General features: G+C 36.7%; 2 protein-coding genes across 7 annotated transcripts in view; one reads left to right on the top strand and one right to left on the bottom strand.

Moving 5' to 3' along the window:
• The window catches only part of LOC141914783 (centrosomal protein CCDC61-like), a 43,034-nt gene that overhangs the window by 10,726 nt on the left and 11,001 nt on the right, over window positions 1-21,307 (bottom strand). For 3 of the 6 annotated variants that reach the window (XM_074806078.1, XM_074806079.1, XM_074806077.1), the window contains exons 5-14: window positions 20,734-20,839; window positions 20,554-20,600; window positions 19,954-20,176; window positions 19,583-19,662; window positions 19,147-19,403; window positions 18,405-18,483; window positions 18,113-18,219; window positions 15,917-15,952; window positions 15,006-15,038; window positions 14,814-14,862 (exon numbers count right to left, since the gene is read on the bottom strand). In XM_074806078.1, coding sequence (XP_074662179.1) covers window positions 14,814-14,862; window positions 15,006-15,038; window positions 15,917-15,952; window positions 18,113-18,219; window positions 18,405-18,483; window positions 19,147-19,403; window positions 19,583-19,662; window positions 19,954-20,176; window positions 20,554-20,600; window positions 20,734-20,839 — 1,017 coding nt within the window. Of the gene's footprint in view, window positions 1-4,074; window positions 4,228-14,813; window positions 14,863-15,005; window positions 15,039-15,916; window positions 15,953-18,112; window positions 18,220-18,404; window positions 18,484-19,146; window positions 19,404-19,582; window positions 19,663-19,953; window positions 20,177-20,553; window positions 20,601-20,733; window positions 20,840-21,307 lie in introns of those variants that run through there. The other 3 variants (XM_074806081.1, XM_074806082.1, XM_074806080.1) reach the window with 3 other exon arrangements.
• LOC141915234 (zinc finger protein 862-like) lies at window positions 6,642-12,264 on the top strand. Its single transcript, XM_074806699.1, has 8 exons — window positions 6,642-6,866; window positions 6,974-7,104; window positions 10,342-10,580; window positions 10,723-11,091; window positions 11,187-11,432; window positions 11,522-11,615; window positions 11,761-11,914; window positions 12,085-12,264. The coding sequence occupies exons 4-6, from the start codon at window positions 10,735-10,737 to the stop codon at window positions 11,570-11,572; spliced, it is 654 nt and encodes a 217-aa protein (XP_074662800.1). The 5' UTR covers window positions 6,642-6,866; window positions 6,974-7,104; window positions 10,342-10,580; window positions 10,723-10,734; the 3' UTR covers window positions 11,573-11,615; window positions 11,761-11,914; window positions 12,085-12,264.

Here is a 21,307-nt window from a genome sequence, read left to right as displayed (position 1 = left end):
CTGAAGTTTTCAAACCAAGGTGATATCTTCGACCATTCAAAACAACTTCTCGAGTCAGAATTAGAAAAAGCTGGGTACAGTGAAGTAGAAGGAACACATTTCATGTTAGGTTCTTTATGATAGATGCGGTAACGTGCTGCCACCTGGAGGGGGCGGAAGTGTAGTCAGGAAGTTTTGTTGACGTGTCAGAGGTTTTTTGAGAGAATTGGCTACGTAGCTAACTGATAACGAGTATTTCTATAATGAGTTTGTAAGTTTTGTCTGTTTTGTAACAACCGTATTTTGTTTAAATCATTATCTTAAGACTGGTCAGTGAATATTATTGGTTTGTAATTGTTTTTATTGTAGAAACCTGTCTGTTGACCGTTGTATTCCGTCGGTGTCAATGAATGGCACTCTGCTGAGCTAAATGAAAACCGTATACAGCGTTTGAACATATGATAAATAACGGATTGATAAACAGAAAGAAGTCGTCAGTTTTAGTAGTATTGATAACCCGTCACCCGGATAAAAATGACCATAACATTTCACTATCTCAGTACTTGATGGATAGGCCAGGAAAATCGTTATTTCCTTAAAGTCAGTAATATTGTTCACATACTAGAGAACAAATATGGTGATGTGCAACTGAAATTGTCAGCTACCATTCAAGAAATTGCTAAGGTGAAGCCGGCAACAAATGCTAGAATGAGAGAATTGGAGCCCCTTCGTACCAAACTGTCATTAGAATGGGCGCACATCATGAAAAAGACCGAAGAGGATGAAAACCTCATTGCCTGCAATTGGATATTTACAGCATTGGTTAAGTAAATAAGAACCCCAAGGGACACTATGGCCAGCCCGTCAGCTTTTCATAAAATGGCAAATGATGCATTCTGTGGGTTAAATTTGTCCAAATACACTCCCAGCTCATACTAGTCAATTCCAGGCTAATAATTTACACAATTCAATCGTGTTTTCATAAGTAGCACAGACGGCGACTGGAGCTGGCAGGAACAAATACCTCAGATAAATCTTTTCCCTTGGTCTTACTGATTTGAATGCGGAATAGAATTGAATTTTCTGAAATTTGCTCATTAAAACAAAATTGATTTAGATTTGCTGTTTAACCCTGTTCAATAATGTAAAATTGCATTGGATTTGATATTTTTTTGCAGAATAAAATTTGATTGAATTTGCAGTTTGAGCACATGGTTAATTAGCATATCAAGGTCGTCCATCCGATTTGAGAAGAGATTTTTCCCGGACTTTGCACAATTGTCAATGATATTTTCTGTAGTGCAATTAAAAATATTTTCCCAAAAACCAAATCAACTAAATATTTCACAGAAATCAATATTGAAATACAATTTTAGATCTTAAAATAAAACCCGGAAGTAAAACGGTAGACGATACCGCGGGTTCACGTGAACAACTGCTGATCTCTGCGGCTAAGCCAATCATAGAGGAGTCTTTGCTTTCTGATTGGCATTTTTAAAACAGATATTTTTGTGATCAGATTTTCGCCAAAAATCTCATATAAATTTTAACGAGGCCCTTTATCGAGACGATGGATAATGCTTTAATGAATGATTTGTATGAATATATGCTCAGTTGCACAGTCATAGAGCTTTTACTCAAGAAACCATGTTATTTAAATTTGCTCCATTTGTATAGTAATAGGCTCAGTCTACGGCTGGCTTAAAAATCCCAAAACCATTGCAGAGAAAATATACATGATGATTAAAATGCTGGTGGAAGTGGCGTTTTGCCCTCGACTTGATTTATTACTCAACAAACCCCAAGAAGCACTAATGGCTGTGAGAACTACTGATACTAGTGTAAAAAGCTCAAAGTAGTTATGTTGGTGGTGGTGCCATACCAAAAGACACCAATTTCATCCATCTGGTGATCTCTTGCGGTTAGTGGTAACAGTAATCCCAGTAGATATAGAAAATGTTTATTTTATGATGCTACAGATCATCAATCTCACCGATGTGAAACATTGAAAGGGATGTCAATCAGCAATTTGAACTGGTGATGAATAACTCTTCCGGTCTATTATATTTCAGGACAGGACATCGGGCTGAAGATTGCAAATGGAGACCATGTATGACCTACGAGCAATCATCTCAATAGGAAGAAGCTCGGACTATATCAGTGTATTACCCACTGGTTCGATCAGTAGCTCTGTCATTCACACAGTTACACGTGTGTGGGATTCGACTTTGATACTAAATGCAATCCATTGAGGTAGTTTTTAGATGGCGTATTCAACTCACGCATGCGAATTTGGCACCACAATGGCTGTGCCCACAAGATCTACTCTTCGGTGAAAGAATTCTGGAAATCAGTTGAAGACTTGTACGCATCAATAAAATTTTAGGCCAATTCCGTGTGTGTATTAGTATGCATTATAAATGACATATTTTGTATGTTCCTGACAATTCCTGTATATAAAATATCCTGTTTTGAATAGATAAAATATGGATGAATACTGGGGTTACCTTACGATGTGTGCAGAACAATGCAGAATTAGAGAAAAATACTCCATCGAAACATCTCCACCGAAAGAAGGATTGACACATATGACTGTTTTCTGCATTTGACATAGTTTCTTAGCAGTTTATAGCCCTAGTAAAAGGTATATTTAGCCTACAAAAATTGAAATGCCTAGACCCTATCATAGCAGGTCAATCATCAATTAATTCTCAAAAATTCATGCGGAAAAAAACAAAGGACATTCTAGATATTTCTATTTTCTAATTCTTTTCAGTGAACTATTACATGTACAGTACTACAAAGTCCATTGAGTTGTTCAACTTGCTTTATTTTACAAGCACATACTTGTTGTTAAATGGATAAGTAGAAAGATGTAGCCCTCATTTTGAAACTACATGTAGCAGTTCTAAAAACTTCAGAATTTGAATCAATTAAAGGGTCAAATCTTACAATTTGGCCATTACTGGAAAATCAAATACTACAAAGTTGCCCTACGCATTTTTTATTGTAGATCTACAAGTCTGCCTCAAAAAACTTGATTGATGGCGGGGACAAAAAAATTTAAAATGCACTAAGGCAATGAATACAAAGGTATGCAGATGGGTCGAGCCAGTGATGTGTTCAACATGTTGTTCATACGGTATATACCTCTTTACTGGCTCGATTTGCAAATGCATCATAGATTTCGCAAAACAGCACAGCTATATCGTGAAAAATGAGTGCAAGGAGTTTGCCATTTGTAAGTAATCATTTCACCCAGCACTGGCAGTGGTTGTCTCCACCAGTGATCTACGATCCTAGTGTAACCAACCACCCAGATGCGTGCATTCAAATTCGCTGTACAGTTGCCGACCAGAATTTGGTCGGCTTTTTTGTCCGTGTTCAAACTGCGATATCTCAGCAAATAAACAACCGATTTTGATGAATAAACTATGTACACTAACCTTATGATGTCTTACGTTTGTTCATTATATAATTTTGACGATAAATCTGATTCTAGTACGATTAAATTCAAGATACAAAAATGATGCGATGTTTAGCGATGAGACACGCATCGCTCAAGTTGTCTTGTTGCTAACGAACTACAGTGTTACAATGCCTAGTTTCAAAGTGAAAAAATGGTGTCATTTTTGCTTTTTCTGTATTTATATCGCATCAAGCACGGACTATGATGAAGGAACCTCCGAATGAATATAACAATAAGAAAACTGAATGTATGAGGTTTGTAAAGAGAGTTTATTTTTCAAAATCGGTTTAGTGAAACTGGATTTCTGGTGGTTTAAAGCTGCAGTGATCTAAAAGTATCGAGAAAATGTCGTTCGCATCTTAGTGTCTGTGGTACATCAGACACTAAGATTCTTGGTGAAGTAATCATGCGATTTGAAGGCATCGTATCACTTCTGTCTGAAATTGAATTTATCTGGACTTATATTAATTTATCAGCATCCATTGATGGAAGTGATGCCCGACAATTGGGTCCGTTTAAATCGTAACCAAGGATTTTGAATAGTGAATCCGGTGTTAAAACATCGTTACCTTTGCTGCATTCGAATAAGTGCAGTGTAATCAGAGGTTTTTCCGAAGTCTGTTGAAACAAGTTCCCAACTGAGGTTGATGTATATCATGATAAATCAGGAACGATAATAGCTTGCGAAGAAGGTTCTCGTATCAGTGATGAAAATTGTGTCCGGCATGACGATTGTGACTGACTCACAACACGAGGAAAAGTACATTTGTTATGTGTGCCTATAGTACAAAGTGCAATCAGTAGCATTTCATCGTGTTTGAAAAAAGAAAAACCCTGCGCAGATCTGCAAGTCATCTCAAGCGAGGAACAGCTATCTTTTGAAAGAAAAACTTAGGGACAAGGTCACTCAAATTCAAGGAGTAAGACATGTCCTTAAACGGAAAGTTAAAAAGCTAGAGGAGAAAGTTCAGGATCTTCTAGCAAGTTCAGGATCTTCTTGAGCGAGAGGGGGTCGATCTCACTTCGGATCACATGACATCATTTTCATAAATCGTAATACACCTGAGTACAAGTTGTTCCGTTACCTCACTGTTTTTATCATTCAACAGGTTATCTTCTGTTGAACACACAATAATAGGCCATTCTAATCGACAACACAATAACCCTTTGTTCGCTCAAGCACCTCATCAGGGTCTTAGCTAGCGAGCCGTTCAGCCGTCTTTTTGGACGGCTGTTTTGGAAAATAACGGGAAAAGACGTGGCACGGCCACTCGTGAACATCTCACGAAAATGACGGCCAAGAATTTTGATTTTCAATGCTTCTGGATGGCCAGATTTCTTTCCTGGTTTCAAAAATCTCAGTGTAATATATATTTTCATGTTTTAGTGTTTAAAAAGAAATAAATTGTTTCTAAACTAAGATCGCTTTTGTTTTGATTTGGTTCCGATTTTCTGCATGCGTTATGTTTACAGTTATTACACAGTGAATGAGTGACAGCGCCTCGCTGCAGCGCCAGCGAGCCTCGTTTTGATAATCAGCTGAGAGCGTGATTTGCATATTCAATTCAATTCAATTCAATAAACTCTTTATTGTACTGCTTACACCCTTTCGGGTCGAGATGCACAGAGTGATATTTACAAATAGTATTTACAAAACATAAACATTTTACATTAATATAACAAGAATAAAAGCAGTTTCGTGTTAATTATTATCAGAGTCTAGGATTTCAAAGCATCTGAATGCATATTCATTTAAAGTTTCATTTAAAGTTTCAAATGCATATGAACTGAGCCGAGATGTCTGCTACTACGGGTACGTTTTTATCATAAAATAAAGCTGTACTTGTCCACAAAATCGTTTTAATAATTCATTTATGATAAATCATATAATTGTGAAATATTATTGGCTAACTATAACTGTCTAACATTGACCGAATACCAGGAAGACTGCCTTTAAATTGCCAGCACAGCAAGGGCCAAATATTTATCCAACATGGCGGCCGTCGCTTTGCCGGAGTAAACATTTTGATGAATTACTTATCACCCAGCAATATCAAGTTAAGTTTGACGTGACCTATTTCCAAATTCTGAAACAATATAGTTTCAAACATCTGTATACCAGGTGTGCGTGATATCGTAGTAGTGTAGAATTTAGCACAAAGGTCCGTCAGTACTGGCTTTTATTTAGCATGGGTAGCAATGTGATTGCCACGCCCACATGAATTATGGGAAATACGATTGGTGGATGCTTGCATGTAAACAATAACATTTCCACGTGGATATAGCAAATGTCAAGAATACTCATTGGTTTTTCAATACCAGTATACGCTAAAGCTAAAGTAAAGTAAAGTAAGGCCTAATTAGGCCTGATAAATTTATATATATTTTTTTTACTGGGACTGGGTATTTCATGGAATTTACCAATGATATTGTCGGTATTGACACATTCACAAATCCGTCTGAATTTGAAGAATAACATGCCCGGGCCCAGAAGCTGGAACCCATCTCAAATGAAAGATGCTGCTATAGGAGTTATTATTCACTGTTTTTTAAAATTGTTCTTTGTTTCATCAGGCAAAAGACGGTCTAAATAGCTGGAGATATCTAAATTCTTTAAACCAAATGAGCAAGCTACATCAAATGCTAACACTGTCGTATCAACCACCACTACCAGCAACATCATGACTGTGACTGACGACCAACCTGCACATGCAGCATCTTCCAGTACCACGAGTGTTCCAGACACCACCAGTAGTACATCAGTTACAAATACTGGTAGTATTAAAAAGTTCTCTTCTAAATGGCTGAATGAGTTTAAATGGCTGCAGTATGATGAGGAAACAAACAAAATATCGTGTAAATTCTGTATTTCTGCCAAAAAAACAGGAGTCTGGAGCATAGGAACAGCTAATTTCCGGTAGGTTTACATTTTTAAAAATTCCTGTTACTAGTTCTTTGTTTACCCGTCAACATATAAAACATAAATTGAACCTCAAAACAGTGAGGGCTTCCTGGCATGGTAAAATACATAATTCCTGTTATCTAAAAATTACACTAGTTTTTTCTTACCGGTATTTCATCCTGGCTATAACTAAGTGAAAATGAAAATTATTTCATTTGCAGACGAAAGTCATTGACGGTTCATGCTTCATCAGATGACCATAGAAATGCCTGTGCAGCTGTAAATCCTCAGCAGCATACCATAACATCTGAACCACTTCAACCAAAATACAGTAAAGAAGTCATCAGTGCTACTATTGCTGCATTCAAAACTAGTTACTTTGTTGTAACTGAAGAACTTGCAAATGCCAAATTTAGTGCTCTCCAGGCATGGGGCCGTCACATGAAAATTGAAGATTTGATTAAATTCCGAGGACCAAATAATGCCAAGCATGACTCACCAGATATATTTAATCAGGTAAACTTTCCATCCCTTGATCTTTTGTCGAGAACAAAATTACAATTTTTAAATTTTGAACATCCACTTGATTGATATGTTACAATATTTTTCCTATTTCCTTACAGATTCTATGTTGCATCAGCGACTTACTCGAAGATAAATTGAGAACGAAGTTATCGAAGTCTGCGGCTATTGGTATAGGAATGGATGAATCTACTGATAGGTCGCTAGAAAAACATTGTGTTTTCATTGTAAGGTGGGTACTAAACTGAATATTTCTTAGCAACATATAACAAAATTCTCTAGAATAATCCTTAATGCTGCAGCTGATGGGCCTGTCTTTTTGTCACTATTTCTAAATATTTATGGCTAATACAATGATCTTAAAATAAATCTTTCAGATATATAGATACTGAAATTTGCGATATGGTCACCACCTATTTGGTTTGACCGAGACTTGGACTAATTCAAATAATTCTAACTCCAATTTGTATAGAATTAACGGTTACACGAGTATTTTTAAATCCCGCGCCAATGGTCAACTTGGTGGCGGCGTAGCTCTCTTCCTAAAGGAAAATTTCAATTTCAAAGTACGGACAGACTTATCAACTAGGAATCATACTTTCGAATCTTTATTCATCGAAATTGTTTTAGATAAAAAATCCAATATTATTATTGGAGTAATATATAGACCTCCAGGAGGAAAATTACCAACTTTTCAAGATGAATTTGAAGTTTTAACGGCAGAAATTACTCGCGAGAACAAACTTTGCTACCTGGTGGGGGACTTTAATATAGATCTCATGAAATATGATACGCACAAAGATACTGAAATATTTCTCGAATCTTTATTTTCTCATTCTTTTTCACCTTTGATTGACAAGCCAACTCGAGTAACTTGTGACTCGACATCCTTAATTGACAATATTTTTTGTAACGATTTGCGACATGTTCACAAATCTGGGATTTTTATGACCGACCTTTCGGATCATTACCCAATATTTACTATCTGCAGTGGTGATCAGCCTCTGTCTGACAGACAACCTTTTAAAACTAGAATTTTCTCGCAGCGCAATATTTCTAATTTCAACAGATTACTTATGAATATTAACTGGAATGAAGTGTATTCATCTGATAATCCCTCAGTTGCTTACACTACTTTCATTGAAAAAGTTTCTTTAGTTTTCAATCAAGTTTTCCCTCTGGTACCAGTTAATCATATTAATCCCACATTCCATAAACCATGGATAACTCCTGGTATTATCGCAGCAATTAAAACAAAAAACAACCTTTATAGGAAATTTATTAGAACACGTTCAGAAAAAATAAAATCAAAATACAACTCGTACAAAAATCTCATTTCAAAGCTTATTAACAAAGCCGAATCTAATTATTATTCTGAAAAATTGCTCGCTGCTGGAAATGATATGAAAGAAAAGTGGAAACTGTTGAACACAGTTTTAGGTAGAAACATTTATTCTAAAATGCCTAATTCTTTTACTTCTGATCAACGTGTTATTTCTGGTAATATAAACATCGCCAACGAGTTTAACAATTTTTTTGCAAATATTGGTGAAAGGCTTGCTACTCAAATCCCTGATACAGGGCAATCCTTTCATCAATATATGAATAAACGTGTCAATGAAAGTCTATTTCTCTTTCCGACTTCACCTCATGAAATAAGTGATGTGGTCTCGGGTTTCCCCTTAAAGAAGAGTGCCGGTGTCGATGGTTTGAGTATTTTTGTTATAAAACAGGTGATTGACATCATTAAGTTCCCTTTATCCCATATCTTTAACCGTAGTCTTCAGACTGGAATAGTTCCCAATGAACTCAAAATTGCGAAAGTTTGTCCTTTGTTTAAATCCGGAGCCCCTAATTCTTTAAATAATTATCGACCCATATCTTTGCTTCCTAGCTTCTCAAAAATTCTGGAAAAACTAGTTTACAACAGATTGGTTTCCTTTTGTAACAAACAGGATATTGTAACCCCCGACCAGTTTGGCTTTCGTTCAAAACATTCAACAGATTTGGCATTAACCACGGTTGTTGATAATCTTTCTGAAGCCTTGGAAAATAAGAATATTACTATTGGATTATTCTTGGACCTGTCTAAGGCATTCGACACCGTTAACCATGACATTTTGTTAATGAAGCTTGATTATTACGGAATCCGAGGTGTTCCTCATGATTGGTTTAAAAGCTACCTGACTGACAGGAATCAAGTTTTAAGTTTCAACAATACCTTATCGTCTCCATTAAATGTATCAATTGGTGTACCCCAGGGTTCTATTCTAGGCCCTTTGTTATTTTTATTATACGTTAACGATTGCATAAATGCGTCCAAATTACTCCATTTTATCCTCTTTGCCGATGACACGAATTGTTTTTATAGTAACTCTAATATCAAAGAATTGGTTTCCATAGTAAATTCTGAATTGGCGAAACTTGGCATCTGGTATCAAGTAAACAAACTTTCAATAAATATTGCGAAATGCCACTTTATGATTTTTGGTCGTGTAGATCACTTTAATTCTTCCATTTGGTTAAATGGAGAATTAATCAAACGTGTACATAGTACGAATTTTCTTGGTCTTTTTATAGATGACAAATTAAATTGGGATGTCCATATCAAATATGTCTGCAGTAAAGTGTCACGCTCCATTGGAATTTTAACCAGATTAAAAAAGCATTTCCCATCAAATATCCTTATTACCCTTTATTATAGTTTTGTTTATCCTCATTTACAATATTGTAATTTAATCTGGGGAAGTAATTATGCAAACAAGCTAAATCCACTAATTCTACTACAAAAAAGAGCAGTAAGAATAGTTAATAAGTCTCATTTCCTAGAACACACTGACCCTATCTTCAAAAAATTGAATATCCTAAAATTTAGACATATTACAAAATTTCAATTAAGTCTATTTATGTTCAAATTCAATAATTCAAAATTGCCAAATTCCTTTAATCGGTATTTCAAAAAGAATGTTGATATACACTCGTATTCAACCAGAAATATGAATTCTTTTCGTGTTGCCAGATTTCGGACTAACAAAACACAATTCACAGTAAAAATTTCTGGTCCTGTTGTCTGGAATAATTTGCCAAAAAGTTTAAAACAACTGTCGTGTATAGATACTTTCAAAAGAAAACTTAAATTGTATCTAATGAATTTGTAATTAATCTGTCTGTATCTGCCATCTATTACCAGATTGTAAGAGTGAATGAAAGATAGTGTGATTGACCGCCTGAGTGACTACGTGTGTGGGTGCATGTTGGGTGAAGGTGTATGACTGCATGTGTGTATGAGTTGAGTGAATCGGTGTATGCTAGGGGATTAGAGATTTTATAAGCCTTCATTGGCTTCATCTAATCTCCTCCACATTATATTAAAACATTTCATATTTGTATATCTCTTTATGACATGTTGTAATTTTATTGTGGAAATAAATTTATTATTTATTATTATATTTATGCATGGTCGCAATAGATGACAGTACCGCAAAAACAATATTAGAAAAGCTGAAGAGTGTTTTGGAGTTATACGAAATACCAGTGTCTAAGGTCTACAGTCTGGGAAGCGATGGGGCATCTGTGGTCACGGGTTCTGAAAACGGATTGGCAGTTAGGTTCAAAGAAGAAAACCCCTTCTGCATAACTGTACACTGTATTTGCTATAGATTAGCCCTTGCTGTGTCACAAGTATGTAAGGAGATTAATGATTTGAAGGTATGATTGCCAAAAATTACAATTATCTTAATTAAAATTACAATTATAGATTACATGTATATAATTATCAAATTAGCAACTAGAGTTTTTACTTCATTTACATATTGTACCATAAGTCAAGAAAACTATTTTATATTTTCAGGTTTTATCAAGCATGGTGTCTACCATATATACATTTGTTCAGCTGGCATCAACTCGTTTACAGCGCTTCAAAGAGATAGCAGAACTACTAGAGACCGATGTATTGAAATTCAAGAAATTGTATGAGATAAGATGGTTATCGCTTGGAAGATGTCTAGTCACCATCATAAGAAATTATGAACCTCTGGTTGTATTCTTATCTCAAGAAGCTGCAGACGGTGATCCTGTTGCTCAAGGATTGTATGAACAACTAACATCGTATAAATACTGTGGGTTACTCCATCTATTGGCAGATGTTGTATTGGTGACCAACCACTTATCAAAGATTTTTCAGTTTAGGGATGTATGCTTCAATGCTGTCAGATCAGCAGTAAGTAGGCCCCAAATGTTATTCATAATTCAATATTTATGTGACTTTTTACTAATTTTGTTTCAAAATGAAATTGTATTTTTTCCTTTTTGTAGCTTAACGATGCCAAAGACACTTTGGAGGGGTTCAGAAATATTGCTTGGACCCATTTAGCAGAATCCCTTAGACAATATGAGTTGAATGGGGCATACAAGAATTCAGTGATAGTGATGAATGGAAGAAATTGCGGACTGCAACAACAGCAAAGACAGTTTGAAAATTTAAGGAACCAACTGATAACAGATCTGATTAACAACTTAAATCGCAGATTTCCGCAAGTAGATATCATTGACGCAATGAAGGTAAGCAGTTTTTTATAGCTGTTAAATATGAATACATAGAACAGCCTATTACTAAGTTTTTGTAATTTTTCTTCGTAAATCTTCGATAGAAAAGCCTATCCACTGGTGAACAACAATCTGATACAATGGGGTGTGAATGATGTAGACACATTAGTAAATCACTATTTAAACTTCAATGCTGAGGTTAGTAAACGTCCTTAAATTGCAAAATATAAATTATGTTAATAAACAAGAACAAACAATTAACTTTAAATAAACAACAATAAGCCAAAATAGTTGAAATTCTTGTATCTGCTTATTAAGTTCTGACTATGGGTGCATCTTTTAGTTATTGCAACAGGAGTTCCTGCCTTTTAAAAGACTAGTTAATCTTAATCGACTGGTAGAAGCAATAGATGGTACTCATCATTATTTGAGGCCTGCTGAGCTGTTTCAGAAACTATTTGGTGGTCCAAATGAAGACAACAAGCTAATATATCCTGGTAATCATTCATGTTTCAGGATAAATCTTCGTTCATATACTTGTGTTGTGTATATCCTATATTTATAGGATATATGCAAGTATGAAAGAAGCTATATATTGTATAAATTAGACTAAGACCATTGGACTCAAAGCATTTTCTCATGAAAAATCTTTCATTTGTATTTTCAGAAACCTTCAAGCTGTTCAGTATATGTCTTGTTACGATGATGGGAAATGCTGAAGCAGAACTCGCTTTCAGCGTACAAAACCGTATAAAAACAAATCCCCGGAATCGCCTCTCAATCAGAATTCTTGATAAGCTAATCAGACTTAGTTATGCCAAAATACCTATAGTGGAATTCAATTTGGAAGAGCTGCAAATCAATGGCTGAACCAATGTTGGAGGCGGTTTTAGACTGTGTTGGATTGGAAGTAGTCGACAATCAATAAAAGATTATATTTTTTGTTTTGAAATAAAAATTTTAGTATAAATCTATCGTTTTTATTTGAAGTATGGATCATTTATGACATGTAATTAGTTGTCTGGAGAGCTTCCAGAACTCTCCTTAGAGCTCCAAAATTTGAAATTTTCTTGGGGGTGGCCGCCCAAACCCCCCTTGTCGATTCAGTAGGTCCTGATATAAAGAAGGTGATTCAGGGCAACAGATTTGTAGAGCGGGGGAGGGGGGTCTTGCTGCACACCCCTGTGTATTCAACCGGCTCCATGGAATACAGCTTTGATGTCGTGAGAGGCACCCCAGTTTTGAAGGTTAAAAAGGGCCCCCAATCAATCCACATCAACTCCATTGAGCAATGGATGACTGCATTCAACGTCTTTAGGGCGATTTATGTACAGGCAAAACCTGAAGGGCAACTAATTGCTTATTAGTCCCTCATCCGTGACATTACTGCTTACAAATGTTCAGTGACAACTTATCAGAACCGGTCTTGCTCCTTTCAGATGCAATGATTAGAAAAGTATACTGGACTTGTCTATTTGCCATAAAATTGAGTCTACTGCAATCGGATCTCGGAGTACTGTGTACCACTCCACTGACAGATGTGGCTTAGGCCCAGAAGAAACAAAAGGAAATTGTATCATTAACAAATGATAAAGCAATCAATCAAATGCTAAAAAATCAGGAAGTTCTTTGTTCAATAATAAAAAATCTTATTGTGTGGCCAAAAAAATATAAGTCTCCGCAGTCACAGATATGATTCCAAATATCTAGCCAATGGTGCCAAAAACTCTGGCAATTTTCAAGCATTGATTGACTTTAGAGTTGACTCTGGAGATACTGGATTGAAAGAATATCTTCAATGTGCACTTAAAACTGCAACCTATCGTTCCAAGACAATACAAAATCAAAATAAAGCTGCATAGCAGCGATAACGGGTTTCTGCCTAACTGGTTCATATGTTGCAATGGGAAGCGTAAAAAAGATTTCATCGAAATTATTCAAATCCGTCCATAACATAGGACTATTTCCAAGAAGCACGACCTGGGTCAACAATATGCTGGATTATGTGGATCCAAAAGGGCTACCATGTAAAAAGTACTGATGTACCAAGTAATCAAAATGGCTTCGAGGATACTGAAGATATGGTCCCCCGGTGACAGTTGTATCAACTTGAACGTCGCGTGTCGAGGCAGGTGGTTGCCAGAAAAAGAAATATTTCCGGTAAAATTTTTTTGAAGACGCAAGGCGTTAACTGATCAATTGTGTTGTGGCGATTATCGATATTGTGGCAAATATCGAAATTGTGGCAAATTTCAATATTGTGGTGATTATAGATATTGTGGCAAATTTCGATATTGTGACAAATTTCGATATTTTGGTGAATTTTGATATTGTGGCGATTATCGATATTGTGGTGATTATTGATATTGTGGCAAATTTCGATATTGTGACCAATCTTTATAATGTGGCAAATTTGGTGTGATTATTGTGTCATTGTGGAGAATTTGTGGAGATTCTGCGCCAGGTGGAAGAGTGTACATGAAATGGATTGTGGTGATCTGAGTCGCCACAACTTTTTTCCACCTACAAATGAGTACTGATGACACTTAGATGGCCACCAATTGCTTGATAATTGGCTGATCAAAAATACCTGTTTTAGGTATTAAAGATCCCCTTTCCATAGAATAGCCATCACAAATTTCAGTGCAAAATGGCAAACCAGTAGGACGCTACAGGACTCAGAATTCAGGCCAAAATTGACATTTTTGGCCAACTTGAGTCCAATCGACCCAATTTTTCTTATGCTGATGGGCCTTGGGGGCAAATCCAGGATTGACTTTTGTGAATTCGAAACTGTTTTGATAGATATATTTGGTCAGATTAACTCGAGACTGTTGACACAAGTGTCATCAAATAAAAATGATCCACTGCCTTTTACTCCGGCCCACCTGATGATAGGCCAAGCATTTAAGCATTACCAGATGTTAACTCCCAGCTTCAGAGGTGCGAAAGTGGAAAGCCATGGAGGTATCGACAGTTGTAAGAAAAACATTTTTGGAATAAGTGGCAGGACTATCTGGCGGAGTTGAACATCAAGAAAAATGATTTGATATACAGGACAATGCCAAATATTGGTGATCAATTAATGCATAGTGAAAATTAGTTAATTTTCAACAAAATTTGAACTCGATTCATCCAAATATCATCTAACAAGTTATCAAAAGGATAGATTTTCCCTTGAAAATTTGATATGAATCTAATCGAAATGTAGAAGTTGAAGCCCAGTTACTGAGAACTAGGACTAGCGATCCTGGCAGGTGTGTGCTTGTCACAGTAGCAGTGCTGCTACCTCATTACTCCAAAACAATAACCAATACATAGAAAATGAATCTAGGTTATTAGGAACATGTACATCTTTTGCAAGCCATTTACCGTATTCAGAAATTTATTGCTTACCTTTTTCTGGCAGCTGAAGTATCAGATCCTGCATCACTCAGTGAACCAGCTGAAAGTACATTTTACTGAATTCATGTAACCCAAGTCCAAAACTGTTATACATGTACACGCTATTTTAAGTACCAGCTATCATTTGCATATATTCTTCATTCTAAATAAAACACACAATAGACAAATCGTTCTCCTTCTTACCCGAGGAGGTCCTCGATCTTGGTTTTCTGGAGGCTAGAAAAATGGAGAAAAAACTTCATGGAGAAAACATCTTCTTGTTACGTAATCTGTTAACAATTTCAGTTTTCTCATAATATACAGGTACCGGGAAAATTAAGTAAATGAGGTCTTAAAGCAGGCCAACAGAAAAGAAAATAGTGCCATTCATAGACATGGTTCCCACAGTTATATGAATTCAAAATTCCCAAGCTTTTCCAAAGTATTTCATGGGTGATTTTTTAATTTTCCCAAATGGAAATGGACACAAATCGTCATTCAACAGACAACATTTAAGTGGAGACTGGTCGATGAATATGATTTTCAAAGAAAATTGCTGAAGAAAGTTGCCCTTGGCAAATGCAATATGTGAAATGTAATGAATTTCCCAAGTATTTCCCTGATTTGAGGAAAATTTTTCAAATTCCCAAATATTTCCAAACCGGGAATTATTATTTCAAAATTCCCAAGTTTTTCCCAATTTACCTGTTCTGTGGGAACCATGCATAGAACCAAGCGTGAAAACAAGAGGCCCATGGGCCTTGAAGCATTGGTAGATTATACTGTGGTAAGGTATTAAGTGATTAATGCTTTACATCTGCCGGAAGTTGTTCTATGACGATGTTTATTGGGAGGACCACAGACTTCAGAATTGAATCAAATTCATTTTTCTGCTGAACGATTTAGCCTACGCTATTTGTATTGTTGAACCTCATTAATGCGATTTTGTTTAAAAAGAAACTAGTTTATTCTGATGTTTTCCATCGTGTCCCAGCCAAGAGATTTATATCAATCAAGATTTGTATACAAAAACCCATTAAATACAACAATTTTGGCACTTTCGCCTACACAAGATTCGTATTCAACGTACAACTGTAAGGTTAATCTCGACTTACTGTGGTTTTCCTTACATGAACTGTAATGCCCTATTGCTCAATAAAGAAAACAAAAACAGAACGATTTTTCTGAATGCAAAATACTCCGATGCATAATAGGTAGATCAACCGGACTTGTAAACGTATGCATCAAAACGTCGCACAGAAGAGAGCGATGCAGGCTGATGATTGCTTGTTTGTCTTTTTGTTTGTTTACATCGTTCGGACCTTGGTTTTTAACCCTATTGGATTGTTCATTTACCTCACGACGGCCTTTAAAGTGTTGCCCGCACACTGTAAGCAGTCAGCAGGACTCGAACCCACTTGTCGCTCAGCACTGATAGTGGATGCAACAGCATCACGCCTTATCTCACTGAGCTACCCAGGCCGCTCGATTCAATTCCAAAAACTACAGCAGCGGCAAATAACCATCGCAATATTGCAATTTGCGACAAACAACGTGTAAATTTAATCACTGTTGTGGTGTTCAACGCGTGGAAAAGATAAAAGTTATTTTTCCCGGCGGGCATTACAAAGCGAATCCATCTGCCAAGTGCGTAAGGGGCTGCTACCGCCTCATGAGTGCGCAGGAGGCGGGCAGGGTATCTTAAAGTCAAAACTTATCGTAGAACATAGCCAAACCGATGGAATTTTACCATAAACTGTCAGTCAACTGATTGATCATACAACATGGTTCATCTCGGCGTACTTTAACAATGATATCCTCCAATAAACAACTCTGGTAAAATTGAATAAAATAATCTGTCTTTATTGTTGAAATCGTATCATGGTGGTTGCCTACCGTTTACCGTTTAATGTTTTGTGACATCAGCATGAAATGGTTTTAACTTTAGTAAAGGCGTTCCTTGTTATGAGCTACAACATTGCAATTGATTGTGGTAACAAAATATGCATTGGAACAATTATAATATAGAAATACTAAGATATTGTATTATTCAATGCCCCCTGGTGGCCATATACACAAACCAATGACCTTGAAACTCACCACCATCATAGAACACGTTATAAGCTACAACTTTCTAATTCATTGTGGTAACAAAATAAGCTTAGGTATCAATATAATGTTGAAAAACATTTACCAACCTACAAATGAGTACTGATGACACCAAGATGGCCACCAATTGTGTCATAATTGGCTGATCAAAAATACTGGTCTCAGGTATAAAACATCCCTTTCCAAAGAATACCCATCAGCAATTGCAATGAGAAATGGCAAATCAGTAGGAAGCTACAGGACTCAGAATTCGGTCCAAAATTGACATTTTTGGGCACTAAAAAGGTCATAGGACGGCCATCTTGAGGCCGATTGACCCAATTTTTGTTATGCTGATGGGCCCTTGGGGGTATCAGATATATACGAAAGATCAAGGTAATTTATCTAAGCATCTTCAAAATTTCCCTCAAAAACGTGTAAAAAGTGCTGATTTTGGCGAACAACAATGGCAGCCAGTCGGCCATCTTGATTCTGACAGGGCCAGTTTTTGGGCTGAAGATGTGTCTAGGGTAGATACATGTGTAACCCAAGACATTAACTTGAAGACATTATCTTCAATGTATCACGACATTAACTTGAAGCGTCTTCCAAACTTCCCAAAATAACTGGATTCCCTCTACGGACGAACGGACGGACGAAAAGTGAACGCAATAGCCAGCTGGGACTACTAAAGTCCCAAGTGGGCTAAAGATGCGATAGATTACCTATTTGGGCCATTAAATCAGAAATCTGACGACGCTATCTTGTAGGGAATAATTGAAATATAATTTAGAGTCATTTTCAGCTGTGTCTACTGTCTTTCGAGAACGGAGTTACAATTTGAAGTTACTATGAAAATGAGGAGTGCATTTTTTTCGACTATGACTTTCGATCCATTTTACTAGCATTGGCAACCAATGCTAATAAAAACAATTTACTGTTCAATCATTCTACCCTGGCCACTGCAGTGACCCTACCCCATAGTTCACCGTGATATCATCAATTCTCCCAGAATTTCAGACTGAGACTTAAGTAGCCCATTTGATCACCAACATCATGTTATCTCCAGTTAATTGACAGGCGGATAGACTGAGCAACTAACTGACTACGTAGGGCAAATGAATGGAAATTTAATTCCGCAGACAGAAGTTTCCGAGCCTAATTGAAGCAATTTTAAACCTGTCATCTCTCTCATCCTTATCGTTTAGATTAAGCTCACTTACCCCCATCAAATGTTCGGCGTAAGTTGCAAAGATAACCAGGAGACGTAGAAAATGGACGCGGCTGTCTTTCTACACTTCGACTTATTCCACTTTGAACATGCCTTCCTCTACAGAAGAAAACCAGATACAAGTATTCACCGATTAACACATACGCGATGACCCCCAATTTTACAAATCAGAAACCGTAAAGGTATACTTTTCTAGCCTTAGGAGTCATGCCATTCAAATATGTAGACAATACTATATAGTACAAAATCATGATTCATGCAATTTTCATTCAGTGAACTCTTACTTTTTAAGGTCGGTCTCTTTTCGCCTTCTTTCCTTTTCCTTGATATACGCAGTAGGATCAAAACGAGGAGCTCTACAACCTAAAATTCGAACACAATGCCAGTAACCTTCAGAGCAAAATTTAGATCATATTATCAAGCTTAAGTCAAACTATTTACGTATAATATCATCAATACTATTACTTATTGATGCCACAGTGATCCATGGTACCCACTAACAGACCATACCAGTACAAGTAGCTAACTGTTCTTCAGAAGTGATCAATGAGCAACATGTAATCAGAATAAAGCGAGGCTAGTGAATCAAAAACCATGGCATCTCATTGACAGAGTGGGAAAGACAAGCTCTCCAGAGGGTCAGAGTTGAGGTAACTTGCATGAGCAGTCAAATGGGTATCAACTTGGACTTTTTACAGTTAACCGGCTAATAGGACACACTGTGACATCAAATGCATAACCTCCCTAACACAGTGAGTCGATGAACAAATGGAGGTATCAATCAGACTTTTGCCTGAACCCAACCCCCCGCATCTGTCAGACAATCGAAGTTCAGCTTATCTGCCCTTCCATGCGTAGTGATGAAATATCTAAGCTTGTGGAGTCAGCTAAATGACAATAATTCATTTTTAAATGATGCCTTAGCTCCAGACAGGAATATCGGTGAAGTCTTGATGATCAGGAAGGCGATAAACTATCAATTATATGAGGAGTGGGTACAGGTAGCAGCTTGGCATAGTCTCTTACCAGCCGGTGAAGGAGATGGAGACCGGCTTTTACGACCGGATAATGACGAATGCGGTCTCTGTCGTTCAGTCGAGGAACTTCTTTCCCGACGGTACGTGGATGGAGCACCACCAAATCGATCTTTACTCGATGATCTTTCTCTCGATAGCGACCTTGGCCTTTCGTAGTTCGTTCGCTCCCTCGAAGCCGATCGCTTTTCGCGACTCGGATCTCTTCCTGCCGATCTTGGACCGGGCACTGGGGACAGCGTTACTCTTCTAAAAATACAGAAAACAGCGCTACAGTAGTCAAAATCATTAAGACATACAGTAAACCCCACTTTGCTTGGACACGAACAACTCAAGACTTTTGACAGATTATCCCTATACTAGGTGCAATTTTGAAAAACGCTCAAGTTCGTCAAGTGATAACATCAAAAATTGAAGATTTCAATTACCTTTTATACATCGCCATTTCATTCGTAAGACTTTTAACTCGAACTTTAAGGTTTCTCTCCGAAGCGACCAATTCTTCATTCTGACAAAAATGTATAAATTTGTATGTGTATAATATTTGATGGCCTAATAAAGGAAGAATACAGAAGTAGGATTACCTACTAGGATTATCCTACTAGGATTATTACTGTAATTTCTAAGCCTGGTCCAACAATTCTGAGTAAGATTAGATTTACCTAATACTATCCAGTTACAACCACAAGGTAATTCTTTCCATTCAGTATCAAACTCTAGTCAAATTTCAAGCTATAACAATGGAACCAGGCCCCAAAATTTAGTTGATTGGGAGAAACGAGATGTTTTGCCATCCTACCTCCGTCAATAACTGCTTAATCTCAGAATTTAGTTTCGATAATGCACGTTGATGTTTAGTTTTCTCTTTCACCAAATCTTCTTCTAGGTTTTTCACCATAGTTTTCAGCGCCCGGATATCGCGGTGCTTACTGCCGCCCTTTGTCGAAGAGAGTTTCATTTCTTCTTGTAATTCCTGCAATTCATCCTCTATTGCATTTTTCTCTTTTCGAAGTAGATCATACCTGTTAGACAGAAAGTTACTATAAACTTAGTAAATGAAACTACATAACCTAACAATTACTGTTTGAAACAGCGTTTCATAGTAAAATCACGCAAGAAATGCCATGTTGGTATTCCAGTGAAGACTTTAAAATCTTTACCGGTAAACAAAATTTTGACAATACTATTTGGCCGAAAAGTAATATCTCAGCCACTGTTAAGTTATCAAGTATCGATTACTTTTTCTCAAGTATTACAACCATACCTAACCAGGGGAACAGGTTCAAAAACATGTAGCTACATGTCCGAAATTACAAGCAAAGATATGTTCAAGTATGCAACCTTCAAGAAAAATATATCTTCAACATTGATTACAAGCTTTTTATGAAATCAAACTTACTCTCGGCCTAGATTCTCTAATTCGTTCAACTTGAAATCAGATCCACCCTAAAATTCAATATCAATAATTAAACTCTTGGTATGCGTACATGATAATGATCAGCTAACTTATATTTGAATTTATTTATGTATTTTGATGGAAGGGCCTCACTTCAGCAGCTGGGTGCATTATAAACCTTACCTCACGTTTGCAACATTTCAACTCTGAACGTAAATGCCGAATAGTTTCTTTAAGTGCCCTCGGGTCTGGCTTTCCTTGATAGATCAATGGTAGAGGATAATGAATTCTGTTGAAGATAGAAAAAACCTTCCAGTCTAAGACAATACAAGCAAAATTCAAAGTTCCCATCATTCAGAACTATTCATTTTTCATTTTCATTGAACCAATCCAAAATCAGCATTATCTTATCAGCTATCGTTTATGATAATCAATTCAGAATTAATATTCAATTAGAAATTTTGAGGCCAATTTTTCTGGACCCTTTTCCACAGTTCTCTGTTAACAATTTGAGTTAGAACACTGGAAATAAGTAGTTATGGAGAGCCCTCCCTGCATGAGGCATAGTGCCAAGTTGAAGAGGAATGAGGCTATTTTTGGTATGTGGTTCCCATTTCATCAACTTCATTGTGAAATCTGCTCAGTTTAGACGATACCCAGAAAACATTACATTTTCAGGTTGGCCACTATGACTGTATGTTCGTTCTCTTTGAGAAACATTTATGCGGTATCCTGAAAATGGCACTATGCATGAAAA

Source organism: Tubulanus polymorphus, chromosome 1 (genome assembly GCF_964204645.1).
Source record: "Tubulanus polymorphus chromosome 1, tnTubPoly1.2, whole genome shotgun sequence".
Lineage (NCBI taxonomy): Eukaryota > Metazoa > Nemertea > Palaeonemertea > Tubulaniformes > Tubulanidae > Tubulanus > Tubulanus polymorphus.
Note: the sequence above shows the minus strand (reverse complement) of the source record. Positions and strands in the feature narration are given on the sequence as shown.

What these genes read in the sequence shown, in the direction of transcription:
- LOC141915234 (XM_074806699.1), top strand. Translation starts at nt 10,735, where the DNA reads ATGGTGTCTACCATATATACATTTGTTCAGCTGGCATCAACTCGTTTA. An exon ending in TCAATGCTGTCAGATCAGCA is followed by an intron (nt 11,092 to 11,186) that starts GTAAGTAGGCCC and finishes TCCTTTTTGTAG; the next exon opens with CTTAACGATGCCAAAGACAC. An exon ending in ATATCATTGACGCAATGAAG is followed by an intron (nt 11,433 to 11,521) that starts GTAAGCAGTTTT and finishes AATCTTCGATAG; the next exon opens with AAAAGCCTATCCACTGGTGA.